Raw genomic sequence first — 22,742 nt, forward strand, 5'->3', positions numbered from 1 at the left:
AAGTATTCATCCCCATTCTTATGGGGAGCCTAACAATTCACATACTAAGTTGCATGGACTCTGTGTGCAATAATAGTGTTTAACATTTTTGAATCTCATCCGTTTCCCCACACATACAGATAATTGTAAGTTCCCTCAGACGAGCAGTGAATTTCAAACACAGATTCAACCGCAAAGACCAGGGAGGTTTTCCAATGTCTCACAAATGGGCACCTATCAAATCAAATTTTATTTGTCACATACACGTGTTAAGCAGATGTTATTGCGGGTGTAGCGAAAAGCCTTTATAGAACTTCGGTAACGTTTTACTCAAATTTGCTCAGTTAAAGTCCCCAGCTACAATAAACGCAGCCTCAGGATATGTGGTTTCCAGTTTGCATAAAGTCCAATGAAGTTCTTTGAGGGCCGTCATGGTGTTGGCTTGAGGAGGTTATATACACGGCTGTGACTATAACCGAAGAGAATTCTCTTGGGAGGTAATACGGTCAGCATTTGATGGTGAGGTATTCTAGGTCAGGTCAACAAAATGACTTGAGTTCCTGTACGTTATCACAATCACACCATGAGTAGTTAATCATGAAACATACACCCTCGCCCTTCTTCCTGGAGAGATATACATTCCCGTCTGCGCAATGAACTGAGAACCCAACTGGCTGAATGGACTCAGTTTATCCCAGGAGCCATGTTACCGTGAAACAGAGTATGTTACAATCCCTGATGTCTCTCTGGAAGGAAATCCTTGCCCTGAGCTCGTCAACCTTAATATCCAGAGACTGAACATTAGCGGGTAATATACTCGGAAGAGGTGAGTGGTGTGCGCACCTCCTGAGTTGGACTAAAAGTCCACTGACTTTTTGGTAGATGGGTAAAAATAAAAAGCAGACATTGAATATCTCTTTGAGCATGGTGATGTTATTAATTATACTTTGGGATGGTGTTGCAATACACCCAGTCACTACAAAGATACAGGTGTCAGAGAGGAAAGAAACCGCTCAGAGATTTCACCATGGAGCCAATGGTGACTTTAAAACTGTTATAGAGTTTAATGGCTGTGGTAGGAGAAAACTGAAGATGGATCAACAACATTGTAGTTACTCCAAAATATTAACCTCAATGAAGGAAGCCTGTACAGAATACAAATATTCCAAAACTTGCATCATGTTTGCAATAAGGCACTAAAGTAAAACTGCAGAAAACGTTGCATCATGTTATGCTCATCATCGGCAAGGAATACGGAGTTAAGGATAAAAATACATCAGAATGGAGCTAAGCACAGGCAAAATCTTAGAGGAAACCTGGTTCAGTCTGCTTTCCAACAGACACTAGGACATTGAATGTTCCTGAGTGGCCTAGTTGCAGTTGTCAATTAAGTTGTCTATGGCAAGAAAATGGCTGTCTAGCAATGATCACCAACCAACTGGACAGAGCTTGAAGAATTCTAAAAATAATAATTTGCAAATATTGCACAATCCAGGTGTGCAAAGCTCTTAGAGACTTACCCATAAAGACTCACAGCTGTAATCGCTGCCAAAGGTCATTCAAAATATGTATTGACTAAGGGGTGTGAATACTTGTGAAAATGTGATTTCAGCATTTCATTTTCAATTTGCAAATATGTCAAAAACATGTTTTCACTTTGTCATTACGAGATATGGTGTGTAGGTGGGTGAGGAAAAAAAGCAGTTTAAGTCATTTTGAATTCAGACTAACAACAAAATATGGAATAAGTCAAGCAGTATGAATACTTTCTGAAGGCACTGTACATATTTATTTATACAGTGAGAATCTTTGTGAGATTAAATAAAAATGCATAAATTGCTTCATAGAAAATAAAGGCTTGAAGAGAAAAATAAGCCAGCACTGAGGAACTTGACAGCAAAAGTGATGCAAGATATTACTTAGCATTGCACAATTCTTGGCCTCTGGTGCATACACTAGGCTACGGTCCATAATAATTAGCAGGTACTGTATCACACAAGCCTATTCCAGGTCTATGCTGTGTGTATTCTTCTTAGTATTATGGCCATGAGATTTGTAACTCAAACTTAGTCCTAAATAATCAATAAAATGCCAGGACCAAAGAGTATATGAAAAGCATCATCATCCTTTGACTGATGCCCAGATGATTAAACCAATGACAACAGCAAGAACCGCCAGAACGACAATGAGAATGCAGATCTTCTTCCTAGATTTGCGCTGAAAGGGGCAAAAGAAACACTTAACGTTATAAGAAAATTGTATTGTAAAATATACAGAAAAAGCATTATGATTTATTCAGCCTCAAAATAATGATTCTTATGTTACCTACCTGATAGTCTGCAGCCTGTGCTAACTGCTGGGTGGCATTCTGAACATGAAGGTCAGCAGTTTCGACATTGGCCTCTATACTGTCTAGGGGTATAAATGCACAGTGAAAGGGTCATTCTCTCCCAGAGGTTCAGTTTTGGTTGAATATTTTCTTGAAAATATTGCTGAAAAAGTTAGAACATTTGAATTACACCATGATGATGACTAGCCTCTCAAATGATGTCATTATAACGTTAACATCCCTTCAGTTTTAACTGTGGGACATAATCGTGTGTGTCTAGCTAGCATAGCTGTTTGTCATCCTCTTTTCCCAGAACACTCATTAGACTGTTCTCCATAAAGACTCCTAAACATGCAGTATTTGATCTCTGTAGGCGTATGCTGTCAATGTTTTGAAAGTGGAAAAGTTTCTAACAGTCAGAAGTTTAGAGGAGTAAATGACTGAATGTATGCTTACCGATCACATCCCCTTGCTCATGGACCATCATTCCCAAGTCCTTAAATATTTCATTTATATCTGTAATATCAGACTGAAAAAAGAGAAAACAAGCATTGAATAAACAGACATCACCACAAATTAAATGGACTGGATATAAATCCATTATGTAAGTGTGATTTGCAGGATAGCATAAGGCAGTGATCATCAACTAGATTCAGCCGCGGGCCAATTTTTTCTTGAGAGGATGGTCGGGGGGCCAGAACATAATTACAAGTAATTTGTAAACTGCAAATTGACAGCAAGAAGCCCAATATTTTACTAAAACATAATCATTTCATACCTCGTTGCATTGGTATAAGTTCACGTGTCTCTCTATTATGCGTGGGAATACTTGGGAACAGATTTGGAAATGCTAATCCTCAACACAGGGGCCCCTCAGGGGTGCATGCTTAGTCCCTTCCTGTACTCCCTGTTCACCCACGACTGCGTGGCCAAGCACGACTCCAACCCCATCATTAAGTTCGCTGATGACACAACAGTGATAGGCCTGATCAACGACAACGATGGGCCTATAGGGAGGTCAGAGACCTGGCAGTGTGGTGAAAGGACAACAACTTCTCCCTCAATGTGAGCAAGACAAATGAGCTGTTTGTGGACTATTGGAAAAGGAGGGCCAAACAGGCCCCCATTAACATCAACAGGGCTATAGTGGAGCAGGTCGAGAGGTTTAAGTTCCTTGGTGTCCACATCACCAACAAACTATCATGGTCCAAACACACCAAGATAGTTGTGAAGAGGGCATAACAACACCTTTCCCCCTCAGGAGATTGAAAAGATTTGGCATGGGTCCTCAGATTCTCAAAAGTTCTACAGCTGCACCATCAAGAGCATCCTGACCATTTGCATCAATGCCTGGTATGGCAACTGCTTGGCATCTGACCGTAAGGCACTACAGAGTGTAGTGCGTACAGCCCAGTACTTCACTGGGGCCAAGCTTCATGACATCCAGGACCTATATACAAGGCGGTGTCAGAGGAAGGCCCATAAAATGGTCAAAGACTCCAGTCACCCAATTCAGAGATTGTTCTCTATGCTACCGCAAGGCAAGAGGTCCCAGAGCGCCAAATCTAGGACCAAAAGGCTCCTTAACAGCTGCTACCCCCAAGCCATAAGACTGCTGAACAATTAATAAAATGGCCACCTGGAATATTTATATTGACCCCCACGCCCTTTGTTTTTAAACTGCTGCTACTCGCGGTTTATCATCTATGCATAGTCACTATACAAATTACCTCAACTAACCTGTACCGGTACCCCCTGTATATAGCCTCCTAATGTAATTTTCTTGTGCTACTTTTTGATTTGATTTAATATTTTTACTTTAGTAAATCTTTTCTTAACTCTAGGGCTTGTAAGTAAACATTTCACGGTAAGGTTTACACCTGTTGTATTCGGAGCATGTGACAAATAACGTTTGATTTGATTTCTGAAATTAAAATCACTTGGAGCTGATTTTAGGGTGTTTTTACAGTCCATTATGTCAAAAAAATATTATCTGAAAACATAGGGGGGTAAGCTATGATCACTGTATGGCTTATGGTATAAGATAATTTAAAGGAATGAAAGACATCCAGCAAAATCAGAATTTAACCCTGAATCTTGTTCACTAATGGTGAGTAATAAGAGTGCTGTCACCTCTAACTGTCTGATGGAAGTCTCTCTCTCCTGGATGAGCTGCAGGTCTTCTTCAGTGATGGCCACCTCCTGGGACTGTGACTGGACCTGGGCCTGCCCCCCACTGTAGTCAGACATGGGGAAGACGTGGTGAACCACCCAAAGCAAACATTCACCTCCCACTATGTCTGTCTGGGCTAGAGAGTGATGGGCCTATAAAGACTGACATGTTAACACTAAAGTGGATGTTTAGATAAACTAGCAGTTAGAGAATAGTCAACTGTGGGTTTTGTATATGAATATTCATTTAATGGTTAAGCGATTCATAGTAGAACAAAAGGTCAGGAAATAAAAAAATAAAAAAGAGCTAAACCCCAATAGGCCAAATAAAAAACATTATCTTAACTGTAAAAGAGGATGTTTACATTCTCCACAACTGTAGGCAATAATAGAGGAATCAGGATTATGAACTCTGGGTAAATTCATTAAATATGAGTGTCTACAGTGGTTCCTTCCTCTGTTGTCGGCATGCAGTTATGTGGCAACAGACAGTGGGATGTATTTAAACAGCTTGCACAGTATGATTAGTGCAGCATGTCTGTGTACTATTTCACTCAAAAAGCACGAGACCACTGAAATGCTGAACTCTGACCTTTCAAAGACGTTTCCATTTCCTCCAAAGCTGTCGTCAGGATAGCCACCCTGAGGGTGGACAGAACAGTCAGTCTGATGCTCTCTAATTTATGGCTTTATGTGTAAAGTGACTACAGTTTGGGAGGAAAGACCACACTTGAAACATTTACATTTCCTCCCCTCTCGACAACCAAATAACTGACTACTCCTCCTATCACCAATCAACGGCTGTATATACACTACATGACCAAAAGTATGTGGACACCTGCTCATCGAACATCTCATTCCAAAATCATGGGCATTAATATGGAGTTGGTCCCCCCTTTACTGCTATAACAGACTTTCCACTAGATGTTGGAGTATTGCCGTGGGAATTTGCTTCCATTCAGCCACAAGAGTATTAGTGAGGTAGGGCACTGATGTTGGGCGTTTAGGCTTGGCTAACAGTCGCTGTTCCAATTGATCGCAAAGGTGTTCGATGGGGTTGAGGTCAGGGCTCTGTGCAGGACAGTCAAGTTCTTCAACACATAGACAAACCATTTCTGTATGGACCTCGCTTTGTGCATGGGGGCATTGTCACGTGAGAAACAGGAAAGGGTCTTCCCCAAATTTGAAATCACGGAATCATCTAGAATGTCAGTATGCTGTAGCGTTAAGATTTCCCTTCACTAGAACTAAGGGGACTAGCCCGAACCATGAAAAACAGCCCCAGGCCATTATTCCTCCTCCACCAAACTTGACAGTTGGCACTATGCATTCTGGTAGGTAGCGTTCTCCTGGCATCCGCCAAACCCAGATTCTTCCATCGGACTGCCAGATGGTGAATCGTGATTCATCACTCCAGAGAACTAGTTTCTACCGCTCCAGAGTCCAATGTCGGCAAGCTTTACACCACTCCAGCTGACGCTTGGCATTGCGCATGGTGATCTTAGGCTTATGTGCGGCTACTCGGCCATGGAAACCCATTTCATGAAGCTCCCGCCGAACAGTTCTTGTGCTGATGTTGCTCCAGAGGCAGTTTGTAACTCGGAAGTGAGTGTTGCAACCGAGAACAGATGATTTAAAACTCTGCGGTCCCATTCTGTGAGCTTGTGTGGCCTACCACTTTGCGGCTGAGCTCTTGTTGCTCCTAGACGATTCCACTTCACAATAACAGCACTTACAGTTAACCGGGGCAGCTCTAGCAGGGCAAAAATGTAACAAACTGATTTGTTGGAAAGTTTGCATCCTATGACGGTGCCATGTTGAAAATTACTGAGCTCTTCAGTGAGGCCATTCTACTGCCAATGCTTGTCTATGTAGATTGCATAGCTGTGTGCTTGATTATATACACACACCTGTCAGCAACAGGTGTGGCTGAAACAGCTGAATCCACTAATTTGAGATGGTGTCCACATATGTCCACATATATATATATATTAAATAAGTATGAATGTTTGTTTGTGTGTGTGTGTGTGTGTGTATATATATATATATATACACAATCCTCAATCTCCACACAATACCTCACAATGACAAAGCAAAGACAGCTTTTTAGACATTTTTGGAAATGTATTAAAAATATAAACTGAAATATCACATTTACATTGATGAAGAAAAAAAACGATAATACATTTTAGAATAAGGCTGTAATGTAACTAAATGTGTATATACACAGTGCATTTGAAAAGTATTCAGACCCCTTGAGTTTATCCCACATTTTGTTTCGTCTTCATTATTCCAAACTTCTTCCATTTAATAATGGAGGCCACTGTGTTCCTGGGGACCTTAAATGCTGCAGAAATCTTTTGATACCCTTCCCCAGATCTGTGCCTCGACACAATCCTATATTGGAGCTCTACAGACAATTCCTTTGACCTCATGGCTTGGTTTCTGCTCTGACATGTACTGTCAACTGTGGGACCTTATATAGACAGGTATGTGCCTTTCCAAAAAATGCCCAATCAATTGAATTTACCACAGGTGGACTCCAATCACATTGTAGAAACATTTAAGGATGATCAATGGAAACAGGATGCACAGGAGCTCAATTTTGAGTCTCATTGGAAAGGGTCTGAATACTTATGTAAATAAGGTATCAGTTTTTCATTTTTAATACACTTGCAAAAATGTAAAAAAAAAACTGTTTTCGCTTTGTCATTATGGGGTATTTATTGTGTGTAGATTGACAAAGATTTTTTTTCGTATCCATTTTCGATTAAGGCTGTAACGTAACATATATACACACACACACACACACCCATCCAGTACCTTTAAACCTTTTCCTGCATTAAACAAAAACGTTAATGTTGAAGGTGTGGTCTGTACCAGTGGAGGCTGGTGGGAGGAGCTATTATATGAGGATGGGCTCATTCTAATGGCCAGAATAGAATTTGTGGAACAGTATGAAACGTTTCAAACACATGGAAACCACGTTTGAATCAGTTCCATTAATTCCATTCCAGCCATTAAAATGAGCTTGTCTTCCTATAGTTCCTCCAACCAGCCTCCTCTGGTCTGTACCTAGTAAAGTTTGTGTACATTTTTGATGATTACTAACCGACACTCTGGACTCGGCACGGACTCTGGCAACAAACGCCTTCTCTTTCTGAGCAGCCTGCCTCTGTGCCTTTTGGAAATTGGCCAGTGCATTGGAGAAGTCATTGATAAATCGGTCTTTCTGGATCTTTCTCTGGCGCTAGAAGAGAGGTATATGTAAACAAATGAGTTAACATCACATACAGTGTTCATGATACTGTGCCATAGCATCACTCTTTAATCTCAACCGATAGAGAATTATTCTTATGACTTCCGTCTCAGGCCCTCATGTCCTACTTTACATAAGCAGAAATGAAATACTAACAACTCATTGTGAGACTTATATGAAAAATATTAATATATTTTTTCGTTAGCAAGTAATACAACTAGAATGTGTTTGCAATTAAACCCATCATTTGTCTTTCCATTGTCTAAATTAAACATCCAGGACAGTATTGAAAAACAGAAAATGTGGATGTTTGTAAGAACTGTTTTATTCCTGCCATGGCGTGCATTCCAACCTTTCCTTGTGAGCTCTACAAGAATGCAAAAATTGCTTTCTTTACCACACACAAACAGAAATTCCTTCAAAACGGTTGGATTTCTGCTGTCAGGAAAAATGTTCATGCAGTGTGCCTTGGGCCTTCCTTGAACGAGAAGGCACAACTACGAAAACAGGAAATAAAGTCTTAATGTGTTTAAGAATAGTGCACCAGCAGTATATATAAATAAAGGCGGATCCAAAAGTAACCACCCTGAAAGTACCCCCCTGGAACCTTCTTCCGCAGAGCTAAAGATTCGAAACACGTTCTGCGCAAGCTTTTCTTTATCTGTACTTTACGCACACATTTGAGGTCACCCTCTCTTCACATTTCTCACTGTCAATCGTGAATGATAATTCTTCAAGTTGTACCGGTGAAACGGCCATGTAGCATCTGCATGCCAAACATTTGATCTCAATCACAATTTCATGGGAATATGAAGTGTTGCACAGTACAGTGTTGTTTTGAATTATATACAGCAGTGGTCACCAACCTTTTCAGAGTCAAGATCACTTTCCCAGTCAAAAAGCAAGCAGAGACCTACCGCTCAGATTGATTTTTAAACATGACTAAAAACATTTAACCTAATATAAAACAGTTCTAGACCTAATACATTTCCTAGTACATTATCACAGCATTTTGGCTATATGCCTGATTTCAAAACTCAAGCTTTTATAACAAAATAGATGTGCTAATGTAGAACTTGCGAAGCACTGTGGACCATAAATTGAAATAATTTGCTTTTTTATTTTACCGGACTGATGGTAGCTGCATCTGGGAACTCATGATATCAGTGATCTTCAGGCCGGAAAGTCTTGAGCTTTAGAAAGATGCCCAAGTTTCTGACTTGGAATTCGGAGTTGGATTGTTCCCAGTGAAATATCGTCCCCCCCGGGGTTCCCAGTTGTCTTGAACACACTGAAGATGGAGATTTCTGAGATCCCAGTTGTTTTGAACATGGCATTAGTCTCAGTGGAGGGAGAGAGCAGCAGAGAGCTATCCGATTGGACAGCGCAGTAGGCGCATATCCTTTAGCTCTCCTGGTCTGGCCTGTAGGCAGAGTTTGTCCCTTCAAACAAATGAAATGGTTCAAAATGAGAGCACTTTGCCTACCCGGCGCACAGGGCTTCTTGAATCAACTGCACCTACCACCAACAGCATAACATGAATCGAAAAACACTCAATTGGAGCGCAAGGCTTTATCATTGGCTTTTCTACAGAAATGTTTGGTGATCGACTGGTTGGTACCAGACCACTGCTTATACTATTATATTTGGTTCTGTTATGTAGAATGCTATCATTGTCATTTTCAGCTTTAATTTTATTAAATGAGCACCATTCATCACTGAAATTCACCAGAGTAGCCTGTTCTCCAGGGAGCCAAACAAGTAGGCCTAGAGCAGTGAGTAAAGGAGGGAAACCCACGGCAGCGGGTTCCAGAGGAATCAGAACTGCAGCCACTCCGATAAAACAGAGTACCTTATCGTTTCCTATTATACAGTGTCAGCACACCATGTAATGACAAAGTAGAAATATATATTTTTTAAATGACATTCTTTTGAAAATAAATTGTTATCCAATTTATATTCTCATAAAAGTAAAACATTGAGAATGCAGGGTAAGTTTGTTGAAAGTTGGCTAAGGTAAAAGACGCAAATACAAAGCGGCAATCAGCAGTTAAAACAAAAACAAAGCATACTCCCCAACACTGTTTGGGCATAACGCGGGGGATGGGACTGGGGAAATGTAACCACTCTCAAATTAAAAGACAGATATGGATGCAAGGACTGACCATCCATGATATAAAAATTATAGTTTTAACCATGTTTTTTTAATGCTATACAGTGTTTGTTTACATTTACTTTGTTTACAAACATTGGAATAAAACAAGCTTATATTTTGGGGTTTAGAGCAACTGCTGATTGTCCCTTTTAATGACAAATGCATTCATAAAAGGTGAACGGAGGGCACTACTACAAGTGCAATTATTTTTTATTGACAAGTTGTGTTGATTGAGACTTGAGACTCAGGAACAGGTCATCCTAGGACCAGCTTGGACAACACAGGCCAGCCCACCTAACATGTGACCAATGAACACTGAGGTGCTGTTCACCTAGCTGTTTTCACATTACTGTGTGAATAATGTTCTGTCTGCTATTGCACATGACAGTAATTACTATACGTTTTGTTGCTTGTTGTACAAAAAAAGGTGTTGAGTACCTGTTCAGTTGTGACAGGCAAAGAGCCAAATTGCTTCACACTTCGGTCGGTTTCTTTGGCAAGGTGGTTGACATTCTGCTGTTTCTGCTGCCTACATTTGAAAAGTCAAAAGCCTAATTTAGATAATATTCCATTATAATACATATACCTGCATGTAAAAACATCTTTAAAAGTTACAGATAAGAGACTTATTCTGATTAAAACAGAACTCACAGCTGCTGTCTGAGCTCAGTTGTGTCTTGTGGGGTTCCCAACTTATCCACAATACTCTGTATTTCAGATGCTGGCAGAAACAAGGCACACATATTGTGACACAAAACAATACGTGTGTTCATTCAATAGGAAAAGCATTACATTTGAAAATGCATTCAAAATAAAAAATATAATGTAGATATGTTAATACATTTGAGTCTACCCCCAGGCCTCATAGGATATGTATAGTAGTAGCCTATTGGCCTACGAAAGTCTGAGGATATAACAAAACTTGTTTGTACTGATTTACATGTTGTGGTTGTGTGCACAGTTTTTCCATGTGTATCAATTACTTTGTTGTGCGATCTTTTGGATGTTGGAGATTATCGTCTGAGTAAGCACATTTGGGTCCTGCACTTTTCCGTACTGGTAGGCCATTGTTGACACATTGGGAGTCTCCCCAAGACCTTGAAATATAAAATGTTGCAAGTATTGTTGTCAGTCACTCACATGACTTGCCTCAGTTCACTTCTATTCACTCCCACCTGCTTTATGTATTATGAAAACTCATTCCCATAGACATACATACATACAAATCCCCCATGCTTGTATAAAATAGTTTTTAAGTGAATAAACCATGAATGTTGAGGAACATAATAGGCCATCAGTAAGAGAAACACATGAATGTACACAAGAGTACAGTCTGCAAAAGGTTAGTTGAAGTTCATCAGCCAGCCGTCCAATCAGATACAGGCATTGGAAGAGAGCACAGGCAGGGCAAGCTAACGCCCTCAACCTGAAAAACTAGACCAGAAAAATGCGGAAATACGAACGCCTGAATAACTGGGCATGGATGAATGTCAAATACGCCCCCTCCCCACTGTGTCTATTTGCTACTCGTATGGCATAATATACATTTCATCAAACGCTAAAAACATGAATGGTAAAGTAGCCATGTTCATTTAGATCAAGGAAATACTGCAGCGTACAGAGAGAGGAACATTGTTGTATCTCCAGTTGCACAAATGCTGACAACTTTCAGTAAACATTAAAATCCCTTTCAGGTCGCATGAATTACAGCTTAATTGTCACTGGTCGACATTTACTAATCATTTGCATATCCAAACATTGCTGATGGCAAATTTCGGGGAACACTAAATATTCGTTTACCTTAATGAGTTCTGTCTTGACAGTCTGCTCGGCCTACACTGCTTCCTGATCGGTGTGTCATGTTTTTCTAGTCACATGATCCACTCTAAGCCGCTTTACAGCAAAGATCAAATCATAGTGCAAGAGGTGAAGTGAGAGGATTTACTTCGCCCAAAATCTTTCCACGAAAATAAGACCACGAAGTGAGGAATTTGTGCATGTAGGTCAATGAGAATGTCGAATTTGGTCAACACAAATGTAATTTATTGCTAATTTGTTACGTCTTGCTTATTTGAACGAATAGAAGTTTCATAAATGGTTTGGCTGTTACAAATGCACATATATAATTGGACGCACATGGCATTACGGTAACTTAAAAAACAACAACTTTATAACCTAACACAGCAAGCATTAAAAAAACTCCTGAAACTAGATCCCCCACATTCTGGTCTTGATAAGATTTGTTTTTAAATGTTAGGAGAGGTTCTCTTCTGCACTGTTCAACCAATCCAGAAAATGTGGACGAGGAGTTAAGACGTAGTGTCGCCTTGTTAACGTCCAAAAACGGAGGTGACGTCACGCGGATCTCACTTCCATTTCCACTAACAACCGGGATATCCTTTTATAATCAGCCACGGCGGGGCTAAAGCTAAATTGTGCCTGTTGTTTATATGGGTATTTGCCCTCTCAATGGCTTGATCTCGCCTCCTCCTTCCATCTTCGAGGACATGCTTTTCCATCGTTAGAGTAGCTGTCTTCTCACTATAATAGATCATCTTTGATAAAAATGTCTAGCTCAGACAATGGGACTGGAAGCCGGGTACCTGTGGTTGTTTAGTTCAACTCTAGCCATTATATGATTAGACACAAGATGATTGAGGTACAAAAAAAATAATATCCAAAGACACATTTTATGTACTTTATACGCTTTATTCTAAGGTAGGCCTATGCTACATTCAAAATACAATAAGAAGGGATTTATAAATTAAACAAGATTACATGAAGAAGACCAGGCAAATATCGACAGCAGTATAATGTTCAGAAGAGGTTTATCAAATGCTTCTCTTCATTTTCCTCATTGAACACACTATCCAAGGTGGACAGGTCATAGCTTATGTTTTTTTTTAAACTGCCACTAAGCCACATACTGTACATGTATTGACATGAATCCTTTTGTGAGAAGTAAATTACAGTAACTGGACAATTCATCTGCCGCCCAAAAAGGGCTATTATGAAACAATCACATTTTTTTGCATGAAGTTAGTTACATACTGTTCACACATAGTTGTATATTATATTGATGTAGCTTTACAATAGATCATGTAGTAGCAAATACATTTATATAGGAAGAATTTCTATTGAATATTTTTAATGTGACAATGAGATTAAGACATTTTCGAAACCATGGATAAAACAGTGCATAGATGATTGGATTTGCAGTAGAATTAAAGTAACCCAGCCAGATAAACACTTCAAAGAGAATAGGTGGTGTGCTAAAGTTTGTGTATGGATCAACTATGGAATTAACAAAGAAAGGCAGCCAGCAAAAGATGAAAACACCCACCACAATGCCTAAAGTTTTAGCTGCTTTCCGCTCTGACCGTTGAGACACCACACCTCTACCTCCCTCATTGGAATTCTTTTGGCTGTCTTCAATCTTTTTTATATGTTTTTTTGCCACCAAAAATATTTTGGTATACAAACCCACCATTACAGAGCACGGAAAGAAAAAGGCTATCAATGTGTCTAGGGTGCCCCACAGAGCATTAAGGAAAAGATTACAACTTCCCAGGCAGTATATGGATGCAATGAATTCATCCAGTCCTCTTACATTTGCTTTGGAATATAGTAGGCCATAGGAGTACAATGCAGCAACGGCCCAACTGGCAAAAACCATGAGCCATGCAATTGGTATAGTAATCTTGGTGGAATAGCGAAGTGGACTGCACACAGACTCATATCGATCTATGGCTATGAATACCAGGTGGAAAATTGAAACAGATGTGAGGAACATATCAGAATGCAGGAAACAAAAAGCATCTCCAAAGTACCAGCAGCCCTCCACAGCCTTAATTGTACTAAAAGGCATCACAGTTACTCCAACTAGCAGGTCTGCAACTGCCAAAGACATTATAAGCATGTTAGTTGGCGTATGGAGCTGTTTTATGTGAGCAATGGAGATAATGACCACACCGTTCCCTAGAATAGTAACCAGCATAACAGAAACAAAAAAAAAGTATGAAGCAATTTGAAACCCTTCACTGAAGATTTCTCTGGTGCAGGAGGCATTTGATTCTGGGTAACAGAACATCTTAGGATCCAGATGTTGATGAGGTGAGATATCCATTGCCAAAAACAAAAAGACATTCAAGTTAGAGCTGATCACTTGCAACTGTAGTCACAGGTGCAGGTGTGTAAGTGGTGCTGAATCCAGCACAGTCTTCTTAGAAGAATGACAGAGTTTATATACTGTATTGGACATATTTTGGGCACACCCCTTTCCCATCTACCAGCCAGTTATAATAGGTTACATGATTTACATCTGTTTATATTATATGTGTATATTCAAGTAATATACAGCATGACAGTATGATAGTTTCGTAACATAGTGATGTCATGAGCGCTAAGATCGGAATTACTGTTCCAGCGGTGTGTACCTCAAGTAGCCACTAGGAGGAGACAAAGAACACTATTAAACAAGGTGATAGGCACAGACATCACAGGCATTGAAATACATTTATTTCAGGCAAACAGCTTTATATGAAACAGGTTAAAAGCAGCTGTGTTACATTTTCACTCAAGCTTTATCTTTTAGTTGCATAACTGTCACATGTTACATCCCACAATAATTTGAACACACATCATACAATGTCAACTGAAACTTTACTCAGAATACAATCTAAATCTACAAGAACCTCTGTGAAAGATGTGACCACTGATGATGATTCTCAAAGCCCTCCTGAACCAAGTGTAAAAGAAAGCATAGACAATAGGGTTAAAAGCAGAGTTCAAATATCCAAACCAAACCAGGGTGTCCCCCAACATCGGGGGGATGGAGTACTGTATGAAAGGGTCAATGATGAGGCACAAGGAAAAGGGACTCCAGCAGATTAGAAACACTCCCACTACTATTGCCAGAATATTTGCCCCTCGTCTCTCTCTACGTCCAGAGTCTGCCTCTTTAAACTGACGAGATAAATCTTTAATGGACCTGGCCTGAGCCCTGGCAACCCAATATATCTTGGAATATATACAAATCAAGATCATGCCTGGGATGTAAAAACTGAAGGAGGATGCTACCAAAGCTGCCACTGGACTAAAGAACACCTGACAGCCTCCAATGCACTTGACATGTGTTTCATAGAAATCCTCCTTGCCTTTCAGATTGATCTCAGGGAAGATCATTCCATAAGAAAAAATGGCAGGGACCAGCCAACTGGTGGTGATCATGAACAATACAGTGTTATTGGTGATGATCAGTCTGTATGACAGTGGCCTGCAGACAGCAAAGTAACGATCAATAGAGATGAAGGATAGATGGAAGATGGAGGATGTGCTCAGCATAATATCAGTGCTGGTGTGGAGCTTACACAGAAACCCTCCTAGGTACCAACAGCCCTGGACAGAGCGCACAGCACTGCACGGCATTACAAACACTCCCAGAAGGAGGTCACACACAGCCAAGGAGACGAGCAGTTGGTTTACGGAGGTTTGAAGCTGCTTGAAGTGTGCAATGGAGGTGATGACCAGAAGATTCCCAATAACAGTCACCAGTATGGCCAACACCATCGATGTGAACATCGGAACCTGAACGCTCAGGGGTCGAGCAAACCTCACACACGATCCACTCAAAGACTCGTAGCAGAAAACAGTCTGTGATTTCACAGTGCTGTTGAGGTTCGAAGTATTTGAGAAGTCCATTCCACCTGGTGTTTTAGGCCTAGAGACAAGGAACAATTTGATCACATCTTTAAATGTGTTTTTCAAAATTTTTCATGTTTTCATCGGTCATCTACATTTATGTTTGCAAAATGAACTGGACTTACTTTCAATTAAAGTTTTGTAAGAATAGTGTTACTGTAACAGACGGAACACTGACTGCTGGTCCAAAACGTTGTTCTGAGTCAGATTATTGGGCTTCTGAAAATACAACACATCCTGCTGATAATGCTTCCCATCGGAATCCAGTTTATTTAAAAAATAACACAAATGAGGGCAATGCATTTGAGGGAAAAATGGCTATGGTAACACATTCCCATATAAATAGTAAGCTATTACTATCTTCATGAAATAGTTACACATTTAATAAACACTGTTTTTATCAAACTTTTATACTATATATTCATAGTATGTAAATGTAATCATGCAACTTGAACCACTACTTCTGTAAATGACTAGTATCAACAACAATTTCACATCACAGAAGTTAATGAAGCATAATTGGGGTAGCATCACCTAGTCATACTGTATGTGGTTCTTGATTGAAAGGTCACAAAGAAAGAAAATAGTTTTGGAATGTCATCTTTCTTATTCTTGCTCCTTTGAAAATATGAAAAGTGGTATGAATAGACAGACTCCATGCAATCAACCTAAAACTTATACTCACCTTAACATCTACAAATATTGCGCGTTTCTTTAATTCGTTCTCAGCAATCAATACCTTAATCCCAATTATTTCATTGGAAACACTAAGCAATGATTTTGAGCTCTGGTCAGGATCCTTTCAGCTGAGGGAAACAAAGAGACAAGTAAACACTGTAGTCATGTTGACTTGTTGAACAATTGGTTATGAAATGATGGTGTGTAATATAGATCATGCATATGAAAAGTTTAATCTCACCTAATCATAGTCAGCAAACCATGCACAACCTCCTTCAGTCTCAGGCTCTACGAGCACCTAGACTTTCCTCTGAGCATTATATAAACGGACGGATGCTGCTTCACAGCCAATGAAATTAGAGTTTTGGTCAGTGGAGACTCTTATTGTATGTTGTTTACTGTGTCTGATGAGTCCACATGACTCAGTTGACAACATATAGTCGTCAATTATGGGCCCATTTGCAATAAACAATTAGCATTGTAATAATGCACGATTATCTGTCATAATCTAAATAGCAATCAAGCACAAGCAAAGATCACACATTTAAGTATTCAAGAATCAATAGGTATACACTGGGCGACGAATCCATAACTTTGAGTTGCATATTGGGGAGGTCAGCCTCAATGGGTTCTGAGGTCAACACCCTTGTAGGTGTTAAAGAAATTACTGTGATATAGTTGTTTCTGGTGAATTTTGAAGGGAAAATAGATCAAATCAAATACTATTAGTCACACGCTCCGAATACAACAGGTGTATGATTACTTATGAGCCCCTGACCAACAATGCAGTTTAAAAAATAAATATATATCTATATACAAATAAAAAAAACTGTTCCTAGGCCGTCATTGAAAATAAGAATTTGTTCTTAACTGACTTGCCTAGTTAAATAAAGGTAAAAAAAAGGGAGGTGTTTAGGCCCAGGGTCCTTAGCTTATTGATGAGCGTTGAGGGCACAACAGTGTTGAACACTGAGCTTTAGTCAATGAATAGCATTCTCACATAGGTGTTCCTTTTTTCCAGGGTGGAAAGGGCAGTGTGGAGTGCAATAGAGATTGCATCATCTGTGGATCTGTTAGGGCGGTACGCAAATTGGAGTGGGTCTAGGGTTTCTGGGACAATGGTGTTGATGTGAGCCATGACCAGCCTTTCAAAGCATTTCATGTTTAAAGACGTGAGTGCTACGGGTCGGTAGTCATTTAGGCAGGTTACCTTAGTGTTCTTGGGCACGGCACTATGGTGGTCTGCTTGAAACATGTTGGTATTACAGACTCAGACAGGGAGAGGTTGAAAATGTCAGTGAAGACAGTTGGTCAGCACATGCGTGCACTCCGAGCACGTCCTGGTAATCCGTCCGGCCCAGCGGCCTGTGACCTGTTTACAGGTCTCACAGTCGTCTGGAACAGCTGATGCTCTCATGCATGTTTCAGTGTTTCTTGCCTTGAAGCGAGCATAGAAGTCATTTAGCTCGTCTGGTAGGTTTGTGTCACTGGGCAGCTCTTGGCTGTGCTTCCCTTTGTTGTCTGTAGTAGTTTGCAAGCCCTGCCACATCTGACAAGATTCGGAGCAGATGTAGTAAGATTTGATCGTATTCCTGTATTGACCCTTTGCCTGTTTGATGGTTCATCGGAGGGCATAGCAGGATTTCTTATAAGTGTCCGGTTTAGAGTCCCGCACCTTGAAAGTGGCAGCTCTACCCTTTAGCTCAGTGCGAATGTTACCTGTAATCCATGGCTTCTGGTTGGGGTGGGGACGACGTCCTCGATGCACTTATTGATAAAGCCAGTGACTGATGTGGTGTACTCACCAATGCCAGGATTGGACGAATCCCGGAGCATATTCCAGTCTGTGCTAACAAAACAGTCCTGTAGTTTAGCATCTGCTTTATCTGACCACTTTTTATAGATTGATTCACTTGTGCTTCCTGCTTTCATTTTTGCTTGTAAGCAGGAATCAGGAGGATAGAGTTATGGTCAGATTTGCCAAATGGAGGGCGAGGGAGAGCTTTATACACGTCTCTGTGTGTGGAGTAAAGGTGATATAGAATTTTTTCCCCCTCTGGCTGCACTTTTAACATGATGATAGAAATGAAGTAAAACTGATTTAAGTTTTGGGTCTGGAGCATCAGCATTTGTGGGTTCGATTACAGGCTGTAACGGCTTTCCTCTTCCTCTTCTGAGGAGGAGTAGCAAGGATCAGAAACAGTTCTGTAAGGTGACTGTATGAGCGTTTCCTGTTTGCTTATGGCGGAATACAGCTCATTGTGTGCAGTTTTAGTGCCAGCCTCGGTCTGTGGTGTATGTAGACAGCTACAAAAATTACAGCTTATCATGAGATACTCTACCTCGGGCGAGCAAAACCTTGAGACTTCCTTAGATATCGTGCACCAGCTGTTGTTTACATACATTACTGTTAAAAAGTTTGGGGTCACTTAGAAATGTCCTTGTTTTTGAAAGAAAAGCAAATTTTTTCTCCATTAAAATAACATCAAATTGATCAGAAATACAGTGTAGACATTGTTAATGTTGTAAATGACTATTGTAGCTGGAAACAGCTGTTTTTTTAATGGAATATCTACATAGGCGTATAGAGGCCCATTATCAGCAACCATCACTCCTGTGTTCCAATGGCACGTTGTGTTAGCTAATCCAAGTTTATCATTTTAAAAGGCTAACTGATCATTAGAAAACTATTTTGCAATTATGTTAGCACAGCTGAAAACTGTTGTTCTAATTAAAGAAGCAATAAAACTGGCCTTCTTTAGACTAGTTGAGTATCTGGAGCATCAGCATTTGTGGGTTTGATTACAGGCTGTAACGGCTTTCCTCTTCCTCTTCTGAGGAGGAGTAGCAAGGATCAGAAACAGTTCTGTAAGGTGACAAAACACATTAGACAGAAAATAAACACCCACGAAACACAAGTGGGAAAAGGCTACCTAAGTATGATTCTCAATCAGAGACAACTAACGACACCTGCCTCTGATTGAGAACCATACCAGGCCAAACGCAAAACACAACATAGAAAACGGAACATAGACAACCCACCCAACTCATGCCCTGACCACACTAAAACAAAGACATAACAAAGGTACTAAGGTCAGAACGTGACACAGGCTCAAAATTGCCAGAAACAAATAACCTTCTTGTGAAACTCGGCAGTCTATTCTTGTTGTGAGAAAATAAGGCTATTCCATGCAATAATTGCCAAGAAGCTGAAGATCTCGTACAACACTGTGTACTACTACCTTCACAGAACAGCGCAAACTGGCTTTAACCAGAATAGAAAGAGTGGGAGGCCTCGGTGCACAACTGAGCAAGAGGACAAGTACATTAGAGTGTCTAGTTTGAGAAACAGATACCTCACAAGTCTTCAACTGGCAGCTTCATTAAATAGTACCTTCAAAACACCAGTCTCAACGTCAACAATGAATAGGCTAGGATGCTGGCCTTGTAGGCAGAGTTCCTCTGTCCAGTGTCTGTGTTATTTTTCCCATCTTAATCTTTTCTTTTTACTGACCAGTCTGAGATATGGCTTTTTCTTTGCAACTCTGCCTGTAAGTCCAGCATCCCGTAATGCTCTTCACTGTTGACATTAAGACTGGTGTTTTGCGGGTACTATTAGTCTGTTTCTCAAGCTAGACACTCTAGTGCTCTTGCTCAGTTGTGCACCGGGGCGTCCCACTCCTCTTTCTATTCTAGTTAGAGCCAGTTTGCAATGTTCTGTGAAGGGATTAGTAAACAGCGTTGGACGAGATCTTCAGTTTCTTGGTAATTTCTCGCATGGAATAGCCTTTATTTCTCAGAACAAGAATAGACTGCCAAGTTTCTGAAGAAAGGTTGTATGTGGAAGTTGTTTATGGCTCTTTCCCTCTCTACGTGCCGAAGAAAATGAAACAAAATGAAACAAAATATGGTTCTTTCGGAAGCAGAGTATACTCTGCGCATCAATGTTAATCTTGCTGAGACAGCCGCAGTGCTTGCTGAAGTGTCCGAAGTGCAAGAGAAATTCATCTCAACTACCGTATTGCATGACTGCAAGGAGGAGGGAAGTTGCTCATTCACAGAGACAGCTGGCTCAAAATCATGACAAGAATGGTCAATTAGATTGGCTGATGGAATGTGTCGAGATATCGTAATATCTCCTTGGATCGGTTTCTGCACCAAGAGGTTTCTAAACGTCTTTTTCCCAAGGGGTGCATTTGACAGATACCCCTCGTGAATGACTGCGTTGCAACTAGCATTAGGGGAGGGCAGTGTGGTCTGCTCCAAGTAGCAGGGGTACAGTTTCGAGGCTGGTAACATACACAGGGTGAATGAGCGATACGTCCTGGAAGTGTAGTTTCAGCATGACTCTCAATGTGAGAGGCGAGGTAGTCTGAGTGACCCCTCAAAGTGTAGTGTCGCATCGTTCCACTTTTAACCAACGTTTAGTTGGCTTCAAAGCCCTTTCTAGATCATCAAACAGTGTTTGAGAGATGAGTGATATTGTCGCACCCGAATCAATTAGCGCATGACAAGTTACGCGGTCCTCCAGGACTGTTTCTAGGTATGGGCATTTCGATTCGTGTTTAGTGGACATATTCCCCACAAAGTGGAGTGGTCGTTCGCAACGATGTGATGTGTCAATTCTGTTCAAGATGGAAGCAGATCGACTTTTATGATTTTGAGTGGGCTTGGCTTTAACGAAGCATTTGACCTTTTTCTTCGCAACTTTTGTATCAGAGTCTATAGACAAAGCCGGTGGGCTTGTTTCTTGATCAAGCAGGCCCTGGATAGGGTCTCGAGTGAGAGCGGGAGAGATTTGAATTTTAACATCCTTCCTGTGGACCTGGTGTCCGGTAATTCCCCGTCTAGTCCTTGTGACTTATCTTTTACACTTTTCACAAATGTTTCTCGCTTTAGTTCTTCACATAGTGGAACTTCTGGAGAACATTGGTCTACGTTTTGATCATCCTTCCACCCTTTGTTACCCTTGTGCTCTGACACTGTGTGGGTTTGGTGCAGGAACGTAGTGATCAGGTTGATTGTAGCGGTAGTCGTTTTGATGGCAACGTGCTTTACATTTATTTAGACCGCGGAGGTTATTGGATTCATGGTTTCGTGGTAGAAACTGTTGTTGTGCGTCATCTCTTAACGCTCCAATACCTGATAATTCACCCTCTAACTGGAGTGAGTGCTCCTGGTCAAACTTCAAAACCGAGTGGTCAGGGCTCTTAGCGTTGCGAACTTTTGATGCCTCAAAAGCTGTGCGTGCAAGCTCTCTGAGTTGTAAGATAGGCAAGCCAACGTGGGCTGCAGGGCCAAAGTAGGTAATGAAGTTAGGATACATGTTCGACAGGAACATTTGTTTAAATGGTAACAGGTCTTCCATGCCTGTTTCAGTGAGTAAGCCAAAGTAAGCTGAACGAAGCCTATGATAGTAAGCTTGTGGGTGTTCATTCCGAGCTTGTTTCACCGTGTAGCCAGTGAGCTATTGTGTTTGCGAGTCGCAGAACCACTGAATTCTAATTTCATAGCTGTGCCAAGTTTAGCATAGTTATTTAGCACGTGTTGCTGTTGTAAGCGAATGAACCTTGTCACGTGTCCATTCGACGTTCGCTTCAACAGGTGAACCCTGTCAGAACCCATAGCATTTGGGTAGCCATCCAACGTGTCCTCTATGTCAGCTAAGAACGTCTCAGTATTGTTTGGCTGACCTGGAACGGGGTCAAAGGTGGGGAAATTCTTGATGAGTTTGTCAAGGTATTCCGCGTCAAGCGGGCGGAGAGGGTTGGCTTCATCCTGTGGGGAAAGTGGGGCCGAAAGGCCAAGATGAGAAGCCAAGCTTTGGCTTTGTTGGCCAAGAGGCGCTATATTACTCAGTGCCGAATGGCCAAGAGGAGAAGACTGAGGGACACATGTTGGAGGCAATGTCTGAAACCTATCGTCTTCACTCCTTTGAGTCCCGGGCTCTGGTTGCTTGGATGGATAGTAGAGCGTGACCATTCTGGATTTCCTCCAGATGGTACCTAAGGGTGGTATTCTGCTGCATTGCAGAGTCCACTTGAGCACTTAGAGTACTGATTTTGGACACGTGAGTGTTGCACTTGCTCCTTTCGCTCTCAAACTTATCTGTCATGGTTTGCAAATAGAGGTCTTGAGTACTGAGCGAGAGATTCAGTGATGAGATTTCTTCCGCTTGCTTAGAAATCAAGATTTCCATCTTCATCACCCGAGTTCTCTCATCATTCATTTGGTCAGCGACTTCAGTGAGTTCTGCTGATTTGTCATCCAACTTTGTCATCTTGTTCATCAATTGATTGTCTTTGGTCTGCAGAATTTTGAGTAGAACCCTGTTACTCTGAGTAACGTTCAACAAAACTGCCTGCATGTTATGAAATGCGTGCTCCTGTTTGTAGATAACTCAACAGATTTATCTAGTTTGGAGTGGACTACCTCGTATTTAGTTTTGGCTAAATCGAGTTGTTCCTGGA

General features: G+C 40.9%; 3 protein-coding genes across 3 annotated transcripts; all 3 read right to left on the reverse strand.

Moving 5' to 3' along the window:
- Positions 1-1,742: 1,742 nt before the first annotated feature.
- LOC112250112 (syntaxin-7) lies at positions 1,743-11,851 on the reverse strand. The gene is made up of 10 exons (XM_024419976.2): positions 11,695-11,851; positions 10,878-10,991; positions 10,546-10,615; positions 10,333-10,423; positions 7,593-7,730; positions 5,073-5,122; positions 4,442-4,544; positions 2,765-2,837; positions 2,309-2,391; positions 1,743-2,196 (listed from the first exon to the last, which is right to left on the reverse strand). The coding sequence occupies exons 2-10, from the start codon at positions 10,960-10,962 to the stop codon at positions 2,101-2,103; spliced, it is 789 nt and encodes a 262-aa protein (XP_024275744.1). The 5' UTR covers positions 10,963-10,991; positions 11,695-11,851; the 3' UTR covers positions 1,743-2,100.
- Positions 11,852-12,991: 1,140 nt separating this feature from the next.
- On the reverse strand, positions 12,992-14,020 carry LOC112249854 (trace amine-associated receptor 13c-like). The gene has a single exon (XM_024419571.2). It carries the CDS (start codon positions 14,018-14,020, stop codon positions 12,992-12,994), a length of 1,029 nt encoding a protein of 342 aa, XP_024275339.1.
- Positions 14,021-14,555: 535 nt separating this feature from the next.
- Positions 14,556-15,603, reverse strand: LOC112251703 (trace amine-associated receptor 1-like). The gene has a single exon (XM_024422658.2). It carries the CDS (start codon positions 15,592-15,594, stop codon positions 14,557-14,559), a length of 1,038 nt encoding a protein of 345 aa, XP_024278426.1. The 5' UTR covers positions 15,595-15,603; the 3' UTR covers position 14,556.
- Positions 15,604-22,742: the final 7,139 nt, after the last annotated feature.

Source organism: Oncorhynchus tshawytscha, linkage group LG05, assembly GCF_018296145.1.
Source record: "Oncorhynchus tshawytscha isolate Ot180627B linkage group LG05, Otsh_v2.0, whole genome shotgun sequence".
Classification (NCBI taxonomy): Eukaryota; Metazoa; Chordata; class Actinopteri; order Salmoniformes; family Salmonidae; genus Oncorhynchus; species Oncorhynchus tshawytscha.